This window comes from Drosophila grimshawi, unplaced genomic scaffold (genome assembly GCF_018153295.1).
Source record: "Drosophila grimshawi isolate 15287-2541.00 unplaced genomic scaffold, ASM1815329v1 contig_1377, whole genome shotgun sequence".
NCBI lineage: Eukaryota > Metazoa > Arthropoda > Insecta > Diptera > Drosophilidae > Drosophila > Drosophila grimshawi.
This window is the reverse complement of record NW_025062900.1, coordinates 20,670,671-20,691,329: the sequence shown is the minus strand read 5'-3', so window position 1 is coordinate 20,691,329 and position 20,659 is coordinate 20,670,671. Positions and strand designations below refer to the sequence as shown.

Genomic DNA, 20,659 nt, shown 5'->3' with positions numbered 1-20,659 from the left:
TTTATCGTTTACATTACAAGTGCAAGCAAATCATACATATATGTAAAAACAAAGCAAAAAAAAGGCTTTTCAAAAACAAAATTAACAGTTTATGAAAATATACACAACATGCATTTATTCATAATTTATAATCAATTAAAATACTAATTAAAACAGTTTAAAAATACCAATAAAATATATGTCTGAATGTAAATGTACCTTTCGTTATAAAATATATATATATATATGCGTTAAAAGAATATAGTAAAGTTGCGAACCGTAAACGGTTTCGAAATTGGAATTTCTGAAAACTGTCAGCACCGTCTAAATGTGCCGGCCACGCTGTTATGGTCTTAAGTTCGGTTGTTGTTGTTGTTATGAGTTAATATGTAAAAATAATAAATTAAGGCCTATAGAATAGCGCTAAATTACATAATACAAAAAACTACTAGACGGCATCTTTGGGATGCATAATAGCCGCTTAAACACCCCACACGGCCACGATTCATCTACTAAATTCGCCGTCGCAGCCGTTATTCTCATTGCCCATTGTCCAATAATGATCAAGAATATCTTCGCTGGTGAAACGAACATCCGGATCCGACTGCAGCATGTTGGCGATTAAATCGCGCACACCATCGCCGATATCCGACCAGTATGGATCGGGAAACTCATAAACGCCAGAGATGATCGAATCGAACAGCGGCTCTTGCTGGTTATCAGGCGCAACAAATGGTGGAAAGCCGCAGAGCAGTATATACAATATTATGCCAGCAGCCCAAACGTCGATCTGAGGAATATAATATATAACATTACAACAGTATTTTTTGGGTGCACAAAGAAGTGGTGCGCTTCAAACCTTCAAACCGTAGCCCACTTCCAGCAGTATTTCGGGCGCCACATAGGTGGGCGTGCCGCAGACGGCGTACAGAGGTTCGGTTACCTCGCAGGCCAGACCAAAGTCGGCTAGCTTCAGCTCCACAACATTGCCATACTTGTCCAGTTCAACCTATCTCAAAAATAAAGAAAGCAACTTTAGTAAAGTGTAAAGATGTGAGTGGAGTTGAGTTCCAGCTTACAAGTAGATTTTCCGGCTTGATGTCTCTATGCACAATGCCCATGGAATGTAGATAAGACATGGCGGAGCCCAGATGCCGGATCATAATTCGTGATTGGCTCTCCGAGAAGCGTGTCACCTGCGTGATGGCATCGAATAGATCACCACCTAAGCAGATTAAAATATAAATTACAATTGGGTTTGTTTTAGAATTTGCTAATTTACAAATATGTAATGCACATTGCTGAGAGTCATATTTGTCTATATAAACAGTTGTAATGACTCTTATACGCTAAGGCCTTTAACCAATTAAAACCGAAGAAACTTTTAATCCAAAAACGAGGGAGTTTTTATGTTTGGTTTAAATAAAAATAATATAAACTTAAAAAATATGGCATAACAAAAATGAAAATGAAACAAAGTACACTAAGAAAAACTCTTTTAACTCTTCGGCACATTTGTTTGAGTATTTTAGTATGTAAATCAAAAGTTACCTGATTTTTTTTATAAATCGACAATGCTTCAAATGAAGTCAATATCTCACTTACACTGTCTAAAACAAATCTAAATACTCCTAATCGGTATTTCTATTTTACTTCAGTGTCTGCGTTGAGCACATTTTTCATAATGATATTGCGTAATCAAATTGTGAATATTGTATTTTTGCTTGGAAATACAGCTTTTAAATATGGTCATTGTTTTTGTACCTGCTGGAATACTACAATCTGGCTGGGAATTTGTTAAACTGAAATTACTTCCACATAATATTTTCGAAAAGCCTTTCGGATTTGTCTACAGAAGTCAACAAATTGAAAATATGGATTACCACAATCAATGTAGAATTATAAGCAATATATTTTTAGTGATTTTGAAAACGTCTTTGAGTTTATCTATAAAAATCAATAATATACAATATTTATATATATATATATATAACTATATATAGTATATAATGAAAATATATTATATATAATCATATATACATATTTAATTTCACAAGCAATAAATTTAATATGGTTAAAAAGATCTCCCGAAATTGAGCTATTTGCAAATTAGAATCAACTCAGCAACCGCAGTTTCCATTTACCAAGTTGTTTTGCTCGGATTTGAGAAGAACAATTGTTAAACGCCTCAAATTCGATTCGATTCAATCACTGGTTCTGATTTGGTGGCATTGAATGTTGCACTTACCACTGACATACTCGAGCACCAGGTACATGTTTGTCACCTGATCGACATCCATGATGAGGGAGATGATATGCGGATGCTCCAGTTTCTTCATGACACGCACCTCGGCATCAATATAGTGCTCCTTGCCCTTGCACTTGCTCTTGTCAATGATCTTGAGGGCGTAGGGCAAGCCCGTCTGTCGATCCTTGATCTTAAGCACAACGGCAAAGTTGCCATCGCCAATCATTTGACCCAGCGTATAATTGTCGCTTATGGCGACGGGCAGATCCCCGATCTCAACGCCCGTGCTATTAAGTATCGCTGCCTGATCATCCTCCACAACGGTATCCGTATCGCCAGTTCCTCGCTCCCGTCTCGTCGCGGTGTCATCGTCGGGATAGGCTTTTTTGCTTTTAACGGGCATCTTCGGTTTGGGTCCCTTGCATGTGGTGCCCGCTGTGCGCAGTGTCTTGCGTATGGCATTAATTGCACGCTGCTCATCCGCCTCCAGCTTGAAATCCTCGGCGGCATTCACGCGCTCCGTACCATAGGCAAAGAACACATCGTCCGTACCAAAGAAATCGGCCAGTTGTGCCACCGATGCGCCCGACAATGTAAACACCTTGCGCACATAGCCCGTATCCAGTCGCACCACCTGCGTAATCGCTGTGAGGACATGCTCGAAGCTGGGACTGTTCCGCTTGTTCAGCAGCAGACGCATTATCCGACGTGGCTTGGTGCCGTTCCGAATCAGTGTCACAATGCGGGGATGCACCACGCTGTTCCGTTCGCTGAAACGGGAATTGTTCAGCGGACTGCCATTTGTGGCAGCAGCACCAGCACCGGCGCCGCCAACGCTCGCACCACCACCACCACCACCGTTGGCCGCTGATGAGCCACCGCTGCTGCTGCCAGTGCTGCCAATCATGGCGCCATTCTTGAGCGGCGATGCGGGTCGCTGCAGCTTGGCGAGACGCTGATTCGTTGAGCGACTGTTATTCGCCAGCGTCAAATTGGCCAGCGGCTGGGAGCTGGTGTTGTACTCCACCTTCTTGAAGTTCTCAGTATTGCAGGAACAAACGTAGCTCTGGCCATCCTCCAGCTCATCCAGTGCAGTGATCTGTAATTAAATTGTTTCAATAACATTTTGTTCTCTATTTAATATGTTTATTTTTATTTTAAATCATATTTTAATATTTACAATTTAATATTTCATAGAATATTTAATTTAAGGCTGTAACAATTGGGGAAGGAGCAGGATTTGTGAAGTGAAAGAGGAGTTCGACAGTATTTTATAATAAATTCAATAATTAATTACATTTACTATTTATTTTTAGTGAGAAGCTGACTGATTTTGTTAAGAATCATTTGTTGTCTTCTGTCAAGATTATTATTTGGGTTACAGATTGGACCTTTGTTAATTTCTAATTTTTGTGAGTGTTCATTCGGTGTTTCGATGATAAAGATTTTTAGAGAGGTGTTTTCTGTTTGACAGCTGGCTATCCAGATTAATTATATATTTAGCTAAGTAGTGTGTGGTAGGACTGGTTATTATGGCTTGTGAGGGATTTAATTGCAGAAAGAAAGTGGCAACAAATGACGTGTTCTTTTTTTTAATGCATTAGCCTAATGACTTCAAGTAGAGCAATGAGTTCGGCTGGAGAGAACTGAGCAATAGTAGTAGTAGCTAAGTAGTTCGGTATTTAAATGTTTCGGTTGTGTTGCTCTAGCTAATGGTGTTGTTTAATTTGGCTCCCTCTGTGCAGATGAAGTAGTGGGTCAGCAGAGAGTTTTCAATACATAGAAAGTGTTTTTGAAAGACTATTAAAGGAGTATTGTTTTTATTGTACTGAGATAAGCAGTAATTATATAATCTTTGATTATTTGGAGGCATTATTTGAAAAAATATATTTAATATGCTAGTTCAAACTAAAAACAACCGCATAACATTAAAAATAATGATAATCTTAAAATATCTTGGATGGATTAATAATTTATATGAGATGAAAGATATACAACTAGAGTTGAGGAGAATCATCAAGTTTGCTGTGTTGGATTATTAATGGAGCTTTAGGTCATATATACTATATATAATAATATACAAGCTCAATACATAGCTTGTAATTTTATTGGCTAAAGATAATTATCATTTTATGCTCACCTTTTTGCCGCCCATATTGTAAATGGCCCGCACTGCGCCCGGAATCTTCACGTTCTCCTCGAGGAGTCGTGTCAGATCCTCGTAGAGGCTCTCAAAGGAACGATATCGCTCATTGGAGACGGGTATGGTGATGCCCGGATAGAAGCGATCCCCATTGCGATAGAATTTAATGCGATGCGCCTTGCGTGTCGGCGTTCGGCTGCTTGAGATGCGCTTCTTGAGTTGTGCCGCAATTGTGGCGCCCAACGTTTGAGCATTGCCACCATTCGTTGTTCCAGCTGCAGCACCAACAGTAGCCGTCGAAACAGCTGGTGGCGCCGAATTGTTGGATGAGGCGCCGCTGAGGGAACCATTCGATTTGCCAACACTGCCGCTGCCCGTTAGCGAGCCATTCAGATCGCGCAACTCATTCAGATCCTTCTCTAGCTCCGAATTGGAGCTGGCCGGACTGTCGCAGTCGCGACTGTGATTGGCTGACTCCAGCTGCTGCTGCTTGCTAAGCTGCTCGAGAATATTCGCTTCTGCCGAGGATTGCTTAGAGGCCAATGTCTTTTTGGGCGTTCCATTGGGGCTGTTGGCGGGACTGTTGGCTCCTTGTAGCGACGACAGCAGAGCGTTGTGCAGGCTGTTTGCCGTTTGAACTTCCATGCTGAAACGGAGAAGACAACGAATTAAATGTGTAATGCCTTACTTATTTTGGGTTAAGTTGTGTTTACAGTTGGGTTATCATTTGGTTGCGTTTTTGCGATTTCTGAGGAACGTTGTCAATATTGCTGTTTACTTATTATATTCATATATGTATATATATATGCTTGACTATTATGATGTGGCAACAACAACACTGTTTACTGTCTATTGCCTACTTTTTTTTTATTTTTCTATTTAGCTGCTGACGTTTCTAACAACAATAAGAAACCAAACTCAAAAGTCAAACCGGTTCCATTGGCTCCCCCGGTAGACTAGAAAGTATCTCTTGGCTGCACAACAGAATGCTAGTCAGGCGGCAGTCAGTCAGCTAGTCAGCTAGCCAGCCAGCAGCTGTAATTGCGCTAATTTACGTAAATTGTTTGCAACCACATATTTTCCACTCGCTTTGCTGACTTGCTGCACTAGATTCCAAACCAATGATGACCCCAACGACGACGTTGACCGATTTACCGTTCAACAACAATATGCTGACCAACAATTCTCGTTGATGACGCCATGCTGGCTGAGGTTGAAAAAAAATACAAATTAAAAAGAGGCTCTACACAAGCCCAGACACACCCAGGACATAAGGTTGCGTGCCCCGAAACCCGTATCCGTAATCGCATCCGTGTCGTTGTCCTTAGCTAGTTCAGGGCTATAAAAAACAGCTGTTTACCATAATTCAATTTCAGTTTATTAACCCATCAAATCCAAAGAGCCCTTAATAAACACGGAATTTTTAATTTTAATAGAAAATAATATGAATATAAAAACAAAAATCAGACATTTGCAGTCCTTGGTGCAGTCACCAAGTGCGCTCCAAACAACATTTTTAAATAAAGCTCTGCGATACTTATAAGAATTATATATTTAGTGGACAACTCAAGTCATCTGATTTGTATACCCTAAGAAGAGTATTATGATTTTGTTCAAATGTCTGCCTGTTACAGAAAGCATAAAGTATATAAATTCTTGATAAGGATCAACAGCCGAGTCGAAATAGCCAAGTCCTTCTGTGCGAATGCGAATCTCAGGGACTAAGATACATACTTCAAATTTGGAATATAGGTTTTCGTATATCACGCGTAGATCAAGTTTGCTCCATTTTATCGATTACTGCCTCCGTTTCTCGAATGAGGTATACAATTCGATAATATTAAAGGCAAACGCTTCTAATTAATACATGACTTGCATATGCATGTACAACTTTCCCTGGCGCCCCGAGATAAATTTCTACTTACGATAATTGACAATAATTGGCAGTTTTGAAATATTTATGCGAAGCCTTTGCTGCGATAAGTGCATGCATGCGACGACAGGTGTCGCTCGCCAGCTTTCGTGGATCAAGAAAACGCAGCGCGGCTGCGGGGCATTTGATAACTAACTGTCACGCTATATTGTTGCCAGAGCAATCAGAAATCTTTTCAATTGTCAAGTTCATTTCAACTCTGGCGCGTTCCACACATGCCTTGGGCCCGAGCCCATTCCCAGTCACCACATTCCGCGTCACAGTCTGTGTAAATTATTGAAATTGTTGTCATTAAGCGATCATTGCCAATTGAGTGCCGCCGCCGCCTCCTCAGTCCGCAACTGCCAAACCCATTTCCATCCCCAAGCGATACCATTCCGTTCCATTCCTGCATAACCGTTCAATGAGTCAGTTGTCCCCCGCCGCAATCTCTTCAAACCCCAACTCAACATAGGTTATGTCAGAGCATTTAGTATATAAGTATAGGCCTCTCGCACACACACACACACACACACACATACACACACACACACGAGCTCATTGAAGCTCGTTTATAATTTTTTTTTCATAATTTTTATTCTTCACAGGCACGTTTCACTTGGCCATTGTCTTCTTCTTCTTCTTCTTCTGCCCATCGCCGTTTGAATTTTAGTTTTGAATACTCTTGCGCCCAGGTTTTAATGAATTTATCATGATGCATATCCGGATTTATTTTGTGCAATAAATCAATATGGGAAACAAAAAGGCCATCAGCTGTCAGCTGTTTTCATAGCTTATTTACATCTTATTATTATTTTCTGTCTTTTGGATATTGATTTGTGTTAACTGTATTTTTCTTTCAGGCCTCTATAATTATTGGATATAACGATAGTATCATTAAAAAAATTGTATTATTTAATAACGTGTTTTGTGCCCATTAAATAAGATATATTTAGATGACGACATTCATAAATTTGATTCACATTAAAGTTTAATAGCTCAACCAATTAATGAGTGTATTAAAAAATCGGCGCAAGACATAAATACATTTCTTGTTTTCACTTGGCTTTTGTTTTACCTGCAAGACGTGTGTTGCTTTACCTAACCCCCCAACCCCTCATAGCAAAGCTCCCCCCACCCAGCCGACTTTAAGCTTGATCGACGTTAAGTTTTGTGCTTTTCGAGGGGAATCGCGTGTCGGGCCATAAATTTGAATAACGATATTTGTGCGGGTTGCTTTAAGCAGTGGTATGCAGTATGTTGCTGTATTTATGTTGCCGTTAAATGTTGCGGCAACATTCGTGTCTGCCTTTCTCCGAGCTAAATGAAAATGTATGCCTGAAAGTTATGAGTGAACTGAGCGCGCCATTAGCTCATTACTAGGTGCCGTTATGACGCCACCGCCTTCCTTGAGTGCTGTGCTGTGGTGCCGCCATATTAAGGCGTGTCTGTAGAACTTCGCATACACAGCGCCCTCTACAGGTAATTAAGATAATTAATGTCGCGCACACAGCTGACCAGACCAATCCTCCAAGGAAGCAGTGGCGGCATTTTGCAAAAAGCAAGAAACAAAAAAATAAAGGTTGTCGTCATCTTTATTAGTGCAAATTGTAGAAGTGAAAACTTTTCAGCTCATTCCCATTATTTGGTTTATTCTATCGGGTCGGCCGGCCTAGTGGCGTAGTTTTTGCCGTTGCCGGTTGCCAAGTGGGTCAAAAAATAAAATAAAATGGCTGGCCAACAAGTGCAGCAGTTCCCAAAGTTCCATTGAGCATGACATTTGGCATTTTGTTTAGTTTTGTTACTCAGACAACAGCAACAACTAAATCGAAAAAGCCATTTGACCTTTTTTTCTGTAAAGCAACAACCAAAATAGAAGCCAAACGATGACATTTGCGAATGCAATGGAAAATATATGACGGTAGCCAATGTCACCCACATTAGGGGTGTTCACTGTATTTCAGTGAAAAGCAAATGGGCAGAAAGAGAGCGAAAAGGAAAAGAAAATCACATTGAATGCTAAGCGCGTCTTTGTGATCGTAAGCTTTGGACAGGAAGAAAGAGACAGAGAGTGTGAGACAGATATATATAAGAGAGCGAGAGACAGACTGAGAATGAGAGAGTAAGAGAGAGAGAGAGAGAGAGAGAGAGAGAGAGAGATAGAGAGAGCATGAATGTTTGTGGGAACGTAAAAATGTGAGTAAATTAACCAAAAAGAAAAATGTATTTTAATCAAATTTCACACTTTCTTGATATTATGCCGCTAAATTAAATGGAAATCTAACTCTTTAATTAAAATGAAATTTCGTTGTTTGATACAACGTAAAATTTGTAAAATTTTTAACAGCTTAAACTGCCAAATAACTTTCTACAATCAATTGCCAAGAGCTACAATTGAAAACTTTCCTTAAAAACTCTAAATTGTTATCATTTTCACATAGCACTTGTTTTATTCAATTACTATCGGCATAGAGACAGATAAGAGAGATTCAAGCCCTCGAAAACAAATAAGGAAGTCAGTAATTGACGGAAATTGTCACATCGAAGTGTTTACATTTATAGGATGTGTACTACACATTATCTAGTTAGTTTAGTTTACAATTAGAAAGATTGTAATTCTTAAGAACTGCAATATTTTCAAGGCTAAGCAACTAATTTATTAAATTGGTTTTTGCTGGAAAGAAATCTATTGCGGAACAAACAATAATTAGAATAAACGAGTTAACACAATTACTCAGCAAAAAGGTTTTCTAAAAATAATTGAAATTTCATTTTGAAATGCCATTAAGGGTAAAAAATACAGCACTGTTTATCGAAAATGAATTAAAATTATGTTCAATAAAATCAAGCTAAACAAAAACACGAACCTTAGTTAAGTATTAACTTAACAACACAAAACGTTGATTTTGTTATGCCTATATTTAAAAAACTTCCCCAGAAATCCACACTCCAAATTTGGTGACTCTAGCTTAAGGATTGTGAAAGATTTGTGCTTTGATCGAAGTGCAATTATCGATAATACCGATTTTTTTTTTTGGCTATTAGATGGACATAACCAATATACCCTTCAATCCCTGCGGCATCAGAGTATTCTTCATTCTGTATTCTGTTACCAAATAGAGTGAACATCCCTATGGGTAAATAATGAAATAATAACTGGAATTGTGACTACGTCAAACTAAAAATCGATAAGCTGCCGGCACAGGAAATATGTGCGTTGGCGTTGCGCCGATTGCTCTTCTCATTGTCGTTGGTGTTGCTCTTGTTAGTGTTGTTGTTGTTGTTATTCTTATTGTTGTCGTATCAGTTGGCGTTACCCACGCCGACTACACCAACACGCACCAACAAACACTAACACACACACATTGCCAATTAACTGAAGCAACGCCCAATGAACCCATCCCACTGCTGCCCACCCAGTCTACAAAACAAGCCGAGGACATTAACAAATTGCAAATACATACAGACATATCTTACCTGTATGCATACACATACATATATATATATATATATATATATATAGTTAAATAGTTGAAATTCACTTGTTAGTTAAATAAAATATTGTATAACTCGCCTTGCCTTAAATGTTCACACTACGCATCTAAATATTATAATAGTCAACGCACGTGCCAAAAATGGTCTCAAGAGAGATGAAGAGAACCGAAAAAACAATATATATATCTATATATATAATTTATGTATATATATACATTTATATAGACAGAGAGAGATAGAGATGGAGGGGGAGAGGTTAGGGGCTGATCTTTGAACAGGTGCGCTCAAAAACAATGCGATGGCTTCGGTTGTTGCACCCAAAAATAAATAAATACAACAAGAAAGAAAAACTATCTTTGACACGCCGAAATTAAAATACCCTTGCAGCTAACTAAAATGCTCCTAACCAAAATGTTTTAATAATTGAATAATTAGTTGCTTAAGATATCGTTAATCAGACATTATTAATAGAAACTCTGTTAAAAGAACTCTTCTATCCTATAGAAAGTACATATTTTATCTAAATGTCGATCATACGATTTTCGATCATAACCAAAGGGGATATATATAGTAGATATATATATATATGATATGACATATAATGCTTATTTTGCACATTCTATTCTTAAATGCATATTTCCATTAAATAACCTTTATGAGGAATATTTCTTAAATTTTTGCTTGCCATAGTTTTTGTTAGCAATTTTTATACCCTAAACTCTTTACAGACTTCAAGAGAAAATGACAATACCTCTGCAAGGGTATGAAAACCTCATAAGAGTATGGCAGATCGTTGTGATTGTTGTTGCCAATTTTTTAGAGTTCATAAAACTTGTTTAATTAAGATTTACGCGCAGTCGAGCGTCAAATTAATGGGCCACAAAAGTAGAGAAAGGAATGAGTGGAAAATGAGAGACCGGAAAAATGAAAATGCCACGCAATCGAAATGATCCAAAAACGATTATGTATAATACCTAGATACATATATAATATATATACATATATATATATAAACTTTTCGCAATGACTGATGAGCGCCATTTTCTTCTTATTAAGAAACTGTAAGCATATGGAATATATTTTGAGTACAATAAATATATATACATATATTATATACATATATATTTTTATAGATATTTTACTTATCTATTTTATGGCATTTTGGCATATTTTTATCGTTATCATATATTGATAATAGATTTTTATTATGGAGCTTGCAATATGTACGTATAATAAAATTATACTGATTATAAGGAAATTATATGTATTATATTTGAAACCACTAAAAATGGGTAAAACGAGTTTCATTATAATGTGAATCAAATATATAAGCAATATTTATAACCATATTACTATTCTTATCTTAATTAACACATTAAAAGCAAAGACTCTTAAGACCAAAACCAGGGAGTTTTTAATTTGAATTGAAAATAAAATAATATAACTTAAAAAAAGAAGAAAAAAGCAAACAAGTACTTCGTCTCTAAGCTACACTACATTTTAAGCAAATTTAATGAGTCTTTTAGTATGCAAATCAATATGTGCAGAGTAGTATTATTATTTTTATTATGCTTTATTATGCTCCCTTCGGAGCCTATTACACTTCCATCAATCTTAATTCCTGCACGAATGTGAGAATCTTTGTCGGATTGAGGGTTTCAATTTCCTCAACACTTTAAATCATGTTTCCCTAGGGTATTACATACTTTCCTGGCTAGGGCGACATAATCTGCTTAAGAATTTATCACTATCATAAAATCAACAGAGATCGCTACTGACTATATCTAGTTTATGGCTTGTTGACATCTTAGTCTACAATGTCCCGTCAAGAAACCTGTAGTAAGTATAGCAAGTCTGTTCTATCCCAAAGCTATTAATTTCTTAAGAGAGAATTACTAAAATAAATCAAAATACCATTAATCATTATCCCCATTTCGCCCACATGCAATTATCTTTTGAGCACATTATGCTTGATGAAACTGCGCAATTAAATTGTGAAAATTTGATTTCTGCTTGGAAAAACAGCTATTTAAATAACATTCTTTTTTTATATCTTCCTTAATAAAAAATAATATTTATGTTGCTAGCATGCCGCCAAAAATCTGATTTTATTTCAATTTACACTTAAACAAAAATGGGCATTTTGATATTTCAACATTATTTCCAACAGACAACATTTTAAATGCATATGTATAAAAGTACTTTCCCCCAGCGACAAATTAATCAATATATGTCTTTGTTAAGGAAAACAAACACAAAAGATGCGAGAGCTAAATGAAAAAAGCCGAGAAATGCGACAAAATCTGCGATGTTAAATTGACACACAGGACAAAGAAACACAAAACGGGTCGTGTTTGGGCCACAGCTAATTCTAATCACAACGAAAACAGAAAGAAGGTAACAATTTACCCCGGTGAATTGTTGAAAAAGCCGCAAACGTGTTTAGTTTGCTGATTAGGCAACAAAAAATAAATAAAAAAAGAAAAGCAACACTAGAAAGAAGAGAGGAGGGCAATTGGGGGGTAAGCCAAGACTGTTGCCCTTGGCAATGGGAGGTGATACGCCCACGAGGGCTTAAAAAAAAGATACGCTCAGATATTCATTCCATTCCATTCATTCCACATCCGAGTTGACAGCTATTTTAACTAGAAGGGTGGGCTGCGGCAGGGGGAGGCATGTGGCATGTTGTGTTCAAGTGGCGTCGCCACTTCAACAACTCCAGCATTAAATGCGGAAATGCCGCCTACAAAACAAAAAAAAAACCGGCGAAAGTTGCGCTAAGGGCATGGGGCATGGGGCATGTAGCAGGCAACAAAGGAAGCAATTCGGCGCACAGAGACACAAAACATTTGGCCACACTCCGCACGCAGCTGCCAACCAACGAGAGCGCAAGATTTATGAACCTGGAGCCGCTGTGCAAGTCTAATGAAGCAACAACAACAACAGCAAACATCAGCAGCAACCCTCGCAGCCTGTCTGGGCATCTGGGCTCAAGGGCCAAGGGTTAAAAGTCGCACACACACAAACACAAATACACAAAAACAGACAGCGATAGCGACGACGGCATAACGGCATAAAGAAAGCCAGACAAAGCTAATGCTTGCCTAGCTGTGAACACCTGACACTGCGCAAAAGTGCATATGTATGTGTGTATGTATGTATGTATGTAAAAAAGGGGGATGGAAGAATGTATGTGCGAGTTTGTGTATATATTTGTACACACAGCAAGTTGCCATTTGCAATGTTTACAGTTGGCTTCTAAATCTATCAGTCTTTAGTTTACTTGTTAAAGCACCGTTACTTTAATATTCAGCGTGCCAGAGACAGAGAGAGAGAGAAGCTTACACTAAAACTGAACTGTTTAAGAAAACTTTTCTATATGCAGAGACTGATTGGTACAAGTCTTCAAATACAGAGACTGACTTATACGAGCCTCGAACTCTAGATATGGTTTATTAGCCATATTTTTACTGTTGTATTTTAATATGCTTATGATTATTATTATATTTATAATTACTTCCGATACGATTGTCTGCTAAGATTTTCACGGCTGATTCTGCAGAGCGACTCTCGCATACTGATCAATTCTACTGCACAGTCTGGCAACTCTATGCGATTCCTGCTAACGCTCGCTAGCTGCCTGCTATGAATTTCGGCTTAGCGTCTTTTATCCTTTTTACATGTTTTGTACGTAAAATACAATCACAATTGATAATATACCACAATAGTTCAATCAAATCAAATGACTTACCAACAACAGCTTAATAATTACTTCCGACACGACTGCCTGTGGAGTTTTGCACGACTAACTCAGTTGCAAGACTACTGAACGCTTCTACTGCACAGTCTGACAACTCTATGCGATCCTTGTTATCGTTCTCCAGCTGCCTGCTAAAAACTTCTGCACAGCGCTTTTTATAATTTTCACAAGAATCATGTGAAAATCAAATAAATCTATAGAAATACATCGATCTTTACTATAAAATGTTCATACATGCATAACATATTATGGATAATTGCTCATTCAGCTGGTTGATGAGTTTATGTGTAGGTGTAAGTGACTGGCCCAAAATTTATAGTGTTGCAGCTAATGATGCCTTTTGTATGTGTTTTTTTTATTTGTTTCTATCAAATTATGCCATATTGAGCAGCGAATTGTGTTGTCTGCCACTTTTGGTGAAAACCCCCAATTTAGTAATTAGCTGAAAAGCCAAAATTGACAGCTCAACAGTGTTGAAACCACAGCAAATACAGATTTGTTTCATTTATCTGTAAAAAGATATTTAAGAAAATATTATGGAGGCTTACATGAAAAGTTTCAGCTCTTTTGTACTTTCCGACTTTATAATTTGTAAAAATTCAGATATTTTAATTGAATAACATTCGACACTATATTTTATATAACAAATTTTATCACTATAGTTTTTATTCAATACTAATCACCAAAATCGATTAGTCATTTTGGGAGAGGGAGCGAGAGAGAATTATTGATTACTTCTTTTTACTGCATAGTCTTAAATGCTATATATTTTCTCTTATTAAATTCAGTTTCAGTTCATATTTAACTAAAAGCCTGTACTAAAGTCTCAAGCCTCCAAGTAAAAGTAAAAGTTGAACTTTGAGGGACCCTCCCCCATGCCCTTTGTGCCCCAACAGCGCCAACAATGGACGAACAAATGTTTGCACTCTAGCAAGGCAAAGCGGGAAAGTGGGGAAATGGGTGTTGCCTTGTTGGTCCTCTGGGTGCGCCTAGCAGTCATGTGACAGTTTTCGCTTGGTTCAACACAAAAAACTTGTCTGCAACATTGCAACAACGACAACATCAAGCAATGCAACCAATTTACGCAACTTGCAACTTGCAACTTGGCGGCGAATTGTGCAGACTTTAAAAGTGTCCTTGAACTTTGCATCAAGTTGTTAAGCCGGTTTGCATCTTCTGGTTTGCCTCTTTTTTAGTCGTATTTCCACTTTTCACATCTAAACTTACAATATGTAAAATTGCGCATAAAAGTTAAAAGCTAATGTGATGTTTTATGGCTGTAATTTTGTTGGTCTTAAATTGATTTATTACAGAGGCGTAAATGTTGCAAGAACATGTTGCTAACGGTTTTCTTGTTTAGCTTTTTGTATAGTTTATTTATATTATTATTATTATGATTGAGCTATTGCAACAAAAATTGTAATGTTGCACAGGAAAATCTTAACTGTTTCCAACATATGTTGCCACGTTTACAGGATTAAATGATAAGCAAATATAAAAATGTTAAGAGAACATGTAGTTCACGGTTTTTTCTTTAACCTTAATTATGATTACTATTATTATATAAGCCTATGTTATTGTTTAGATAACTATTACGAAACTAACTTTTATATCATTATTCAATTTCAAATTTTAATGTTGCACAGAAACTGAAATGTTGCCGACACATGTTGACACGCTTGGCGAATTAAATGCTAAACAGCCATAAAAAGGCAATGGAAAAAGTGCGTGTTTATTCGTCATCTGGACATTTATTCATTGCCATTGTTTTTGTTTTTGTTTTCTGTATTTGTTGCTGCTGTGACCTATTAAATAAATGAAAATCGATTTGGCAGTTTTTTCATGTTTAATTCATTAGCAACCAAATGCGCAACACAGCAAATGAATTCGTTGGAATCCCAGTTCCAGTTCCAATTCCAATTCCCAGCTACCAATTCCACAGCAAACACGTCAAAAGTGACAAATAAAGTCGTTCACAAAAGTAAACGCAGATTAGAGTTATGAATATTTCTTGTTGTTGTTGCTGCTGTAGTTTTGCGTGTGTTTTAAGATAAACCAACAAAACAGTGAAATTAACAATAGATATGGGAAAAACGGAAGCCGAATAAGGCAGACACAATAAGAGAGAGACAGCGAAAGAGAGAGGAAGTCGAAAGTAGAATAACAGCTGTGCGCAGCGGTCAACAAACAATAGATGACGTTGCTGCAAACTCCACTCCCCCGCCCTTTTCAAGCTCTCCCTTCCCACACTTGTACATTGCCTTATCAACCAAAAAATATGACAGTAGCAAACAAGTGAAAATGAGATGCACTCCAGATTATAATCGACTCTGATTACCGCCCACACAACTGAATAAGATAATAATTATATTAAATTACAATCAGCAGTAAATTCTGATGAAAAACCCAACACAAAAAAATTCACATTTATCGTTTTTATCAGAGAGAGCGAGACAGGGCATATTTCATAAAAAATGTCCAAATGAACATTATGCAAATGTTGGGAAACTCAAAAATAACTATTTGTGCGCTCGTGAACTCTATTTAGTAAATTAAGTGTAGATTATTTAAAAAGAAAGTGCTAAAGAATATTTTCGGAGCCAGCTGCACCGAATAAATCGATAAATTAATTCAGTGATCGAAAGTTATTTGCTCGCTCACGAAACCGGTTCGGGTTCGCTTTGTGTTTATGTCACGGCAAAAGAGCGAACAAACAGGAACAATCAGCAACAGCAGGAATCAGCTGACTCTGAGCGAAGCAAATCAATTCGCCAATTTTCGTTAACAGAACAGAGGTCAAAAATATCTCTAACTCTTTCTAACGCATGAGACATGCATAGAAAGAATAAGCTAGAAGAAGATCGCGAGCCTGAAAAGCCAATCAAATTTAAGTGGCTAACAAAAAAAAAGATAATTCTATCTTCCAATAAATACACAACTTTGATAAATGATTATTATATAAGTGTTTAGTTTGCAATTTGGAACTGTGTGAATAAAAATACCCAATGAACCTTTTGCACATTGTACGGATGGTATGCGCAAGTGAATATAAATAAATGTTAAAATGACACATCGCCTGAGTTGGTATATAAAAAGCAAACGAACAAACAAACAGATAACATTCACAAACAAAAGCCGATCGTATAAAAGGCGGCAACGCCCAACACTTATTGGAAATGGTGCAAGCATTTTGCATTTAACTGCAACCTTTAAGAGTTGGAAATCATTATTCCAAAGCTTTCGACTTTAACCAGCAGCAATAAAAATCAAAAGCGATCAACAACTAAATAAACACAAGTCGAGAAAACACATTTTGACAATGTTTAAACATGTCAGTAGCAAAGAAATTAGCGATAAGCAAAATTCTTGGAAAAATAACTGCAACTGTAAATAGCCGTAGCTATTTTATTTTTTGCAGAATTTCTAATTTAATAGTGTAAGTTTTTTTTTTTTTGCAAAATTTCTAATTCAGTCAGTTGAGCCAATCAACTTTCTTTCACGCACCTCTTTTTTTGGAACTTTCCAAGCAAATCATAGACATTAAAAAAACTAAATTGCTGCATAAAATGAGGTGGGTCGAGTATAAAACATTTGCAATTTCGCAGCTTGAAATCAACTAATTAAAAATATAAATAAACCCCAGTCTAATTAAAAAAAAATTACTTGAAACGACCCCCCCCCCCCCCCCCCTAATATTAAAGAGAAAGTTGACACGTGGCGCATTATATCGAGGGCTCACTGTACCATGTATACCATGTATATTTATATATATTGTTATTTACTTTATACTCGTAAACAAAACCGTTGCAATTCATTGAAATTTGAAGCTGTGCTGGGGGGGGAGGGGGTTAAAACAAATGAGAAAGAGCAGAGAGCGAAAGAGAGACAAAAACATAATGGCGCGTCATTTGCAGTTTAAGCCCGAAAGAAAAAAGAAAAACAATCAATGCTAAAGCTCGAGTCACTTTGCATTGTTTATTGCGGTTTGTTTCGTTTCTCTTCTTTTTTGGCTTTTCCATATTCGCTTCTTTTTTTTGTAATGCACACACGGCTTAAGTGCTTCGCTTTGCATTAGTTTTTGTTTTCAAGTGATAGACTGAAGGAGGAGGGAGGCGGTGCTCAGGCGTTACTCGGCGACAGGCATTGAACTGAGTGCGGTCAGTGACGTCACGCAGTGACGTGCTGCAGTTGCCCAACTCCTTAATAAAGGTTTAGCAAATCTTTTTGATCAACATTTAAAGTTTCTTAACGGATAGCTGCACATTTTTAAATTAAATTAAATAATTTAAAAAAATGAATAAAAATTGCGAAGTATACAAAGTAAAGTTGTTTTTTTTTATTGACATAAATTAACGATTTAAATATACATATAATATATGCACCCACTTGGTAAGCGCATTTGCGACCCGACTTGATCTGACATTTATTACTACCCACACACACACATTTTGGCGACGTCTGGCAACCTGATCCGATAATCTATACGTCATCAGCTGTTTTTTGCATCAACAGTTAGCTAATTTTTCCACATATATTGGTGTAAAGTCGCAAACTCAAATGTTGCTAAATCGAAATGTTGCTGGTCAAAGTGCTGATCGGTATTATTTAGCAACATATGCGTAATACTAATATTACGTATGCATAGCATATGTTGCTGGCAATATGCCAATTTTTTGTTGGCCCATTCTGTGACGTCACAGCCGGCGTGTGGGTGTCTTATAAGAAATAATAATGTGTGCTTTATTTTATTGATTTATATTTTTCTGCTTATGTACATGTTTTTGTTTATTTTTCTTTTGCTTTTGCAATCTTTGCGCTGTCATTTTTAATTGACTGTTTCGATTATATTTTGGGGACTGGCTGCGTGCGTGGCACGTCACGGATATTGGCCAATTCGCGCAGCGGCGATCTTATGCCATTTGTCTCTCAATAAGTCTGCCAGCCAAGTGAAAGTTTTTTTTTGTGTTTTTGTCCGAAAGTTCATTGGCAGCGCAGCATTGGGCAACACTGTTGCTGACAAGCTTATATACATGTATGTATACATATATATGTGCATGTGTAGATACATTTGGATTCTAGGCAATCGATCAGTGTGTTAACCGTTATGAGTCATCATGCGGAGAATTCATAAGTTATTTTATGTGCTGCGTGTGTAACTTGGAAGATACGAACAAAGCAACAAAGCAACAAGCGCAAAAAGTCCACAAAACGAAATACTAGAGAATACTGCGCGACAGAAAGAGCTGGAGAGGGAGAGAGAGATATGGGGAATTATAAATGTGTCGAATGTTTACCTGTGATAAGCGGGCGCAAAAAAAACATTTTTTAAAGAATTCTTTGCAAATAAGATAGCTTAAACACTTTAATAAATACTGTTTTTTTTTTTAATTGATAAAATCAAGTTAGTTAAGCAAAACGAGTTTTTGATGCTGTGTTTTCGCGATTGTAAGATTTTTTTTAGTTTTTTTTTTTAAATATCAACGTTGTTGCCGTGCTTATTTGTGGACGGGGCAACTTCAGCTGTTATTATCAGAGCAGAGCAGGCTGCTTATCTGTTATACACACGCACACACATGCACACAAAACAGTTGGCTACATTTGTTGTTGTCGGTGCAATGTCAAAGCTTGCAATGATTTTTTTTTATAAATGGGGGGGGGGGGGGGGGGGGGTGGAAAGTGCCTTACCTTTTGTATAACAACAGCGACGACGACGACGGGAAAATCCGTTAAGCCAGCGAGGCACTTTTTGTTTTCTTATTGCTTGCTTATTATGATTGTTATTAATACGGCTAGTTTTATATTATTTCGACATCTGCAGGCAGGCAAAAAACAGAGTTGCGCTCTTTCTCTCCTCTTGTTGTTTACTCTTTACTCAGACACTCACATACACTCACACTTACACAAGCACAACTTCCAAATTGTTGTTGGCATTTAGCTGGAAGCACAAGAAAGAGAAAGAACATATGCAGAATAACAAATAAATACATTGAAGCTTTTTGCACTGTATTTGCTGATCCCGTCTTTCTTTTTGCATTTCACTTTATGGCTGCGCTTCACTGCTGAGAAGCCGCTTGGCGTCACGCCCACCTCACAAACACACACATACACAGAAGCAGCACACCAGAGATGAACGAATTTATGTGTGTGAGTGTGTGCGTACCTGTGACTTTTCACAAGTGCTTCAAGAATCGAAAGTCTTTCACATTTGAAAGCTCAGTCACAGGCAGCCACACATTTGACACAGTGACTTAAAAATGACAAGAAAAAGTCACAGTTTCGCTCATCTCTGTTGGCACTGCAAATACTGCTGAATTACTTGATGTTTCAAATACCGATTGTGGTTGCGGCTTATGTACCTAAACATTTGTTTCAGTTGCAATTATTTTTGTTTAGCGTTTTCACAATACATTCACATTTAATTAATGTATTTGATTAAATACCAAAGATAATGGGGAAAATGCACCGCTATACAACCGTGCGCACCATAGAAAACCCGACCCGACTGTTGGGTGTGACTGCCTCTCGCATACCTAAAAATCCATAGCTAACAGTGTGGTCGCATAAATCGTTGGTATGCTCGAAAATAATAAAGTACTAAAAAAAATCAACTTGAGCTTACGTTTGCGTTACGTACGTAAAGGCTTTGTTTTTAGCGTCGTAAATCGATAAACACTTCAAAAAGTCAATTTCAAAAATATTTAAACGTAACAGAAACTTAATTTTTCGATATTGTTTCGTTAAAGTGTTTTGTGTTTATTCATTGTTTTCTTTTTTGTTTTTATTTCTTTTTCGAATACATGTGAGTGTGGATTTCTTTTCATTTTTTACATACTCTTTGTGATATCGCAAGCATTTTTCATTATTTTTTTTTTTCATAATTCGTATCGTTAGATTTCGGAAATTATATATAAAGAAATGTGTTTAGAGGCACGCGTTCGCTCGCAGAGAGACGGACGAGGGACATACATAAAAATCAACTAAATATAGTACATAAATCAACATTTAGCATACGTAAATATAGTTTTTATAAAACATAGCTGGTAATGGTAAATAATTGCAACCTAATGCTAAAACTTAATGATCCTCCGCCGCCAGTCAGCCAGCCTACATTTGTACACAATT

At 37.2% G+C, this 20,659-nt stretch overlaps 1 protein-coding gene across 2 annotated transcripts; it reads right to left on the bottom strand.

Moving 5' to 3' along the window:
- Positions 1 to 69: 69 nt before the first annotated feature.
- LOC116805688 (serine/threonine-protein kinase GA29083) lies at positions 70 to 19,472 on the bottom strand. Of its 2 annotated transcripts, none has more exons than XM_032739281.1 (6): positions 5,084 to 5,112; positions 4,368 to 5,016; positions 2,228 to 3,326; positions 1,059 to 1,204; positions 839 to 988; positions 70 to 769 (listed from the first exon to the last, which is right to left on the bottom strand). In XM_032739281.1, the coding sequence occupies exons 1-6, from the start codon at positions 5,095 to 5,097 to the stop codon at positions 485 to 487; spliced, it is 2,343 nt and encodes a 780-aa protein (XP_032595172.1). In that variant the 5' UTR covers positions 5,098 to 5,112; the 3' UTR covers positions 70 to 484. The 2 variants fall into 2 exon arrangements, with proteins under 2 accessions (XP_032595172.1, XP_032595173.1); XM_032739282.2 differs by lacking the exon at positions 5,084 to 5,112 and adding an exon at positions 19,223 to 19,472 and having other exon boundaries at positions 170 to 769.
- Between the last annotated feature and the right edge of the window lie 1,187 nt (positions 19,473 to 20,659).

Excerpts from the sequence above, each read along its gene's own strand:
- LOC116805688 (XM_032739281.1), bottom strand. Across the intron at positions 989-1,058 it reads TCAAGCCGGAAAATCTACTT|GTTGAACTGGACAAGTATGG; the intron begins GTAAGCTGGAAC and ends TTTTTGAGATAG. Across the intron at positions 770-838 it reads AAGTGGGCTACGGTTTGAAG|ATCGACGTTTGGGCTGCTGG; the intron begins GTTTGAAGCGCA and ends TATATTCCTCAG.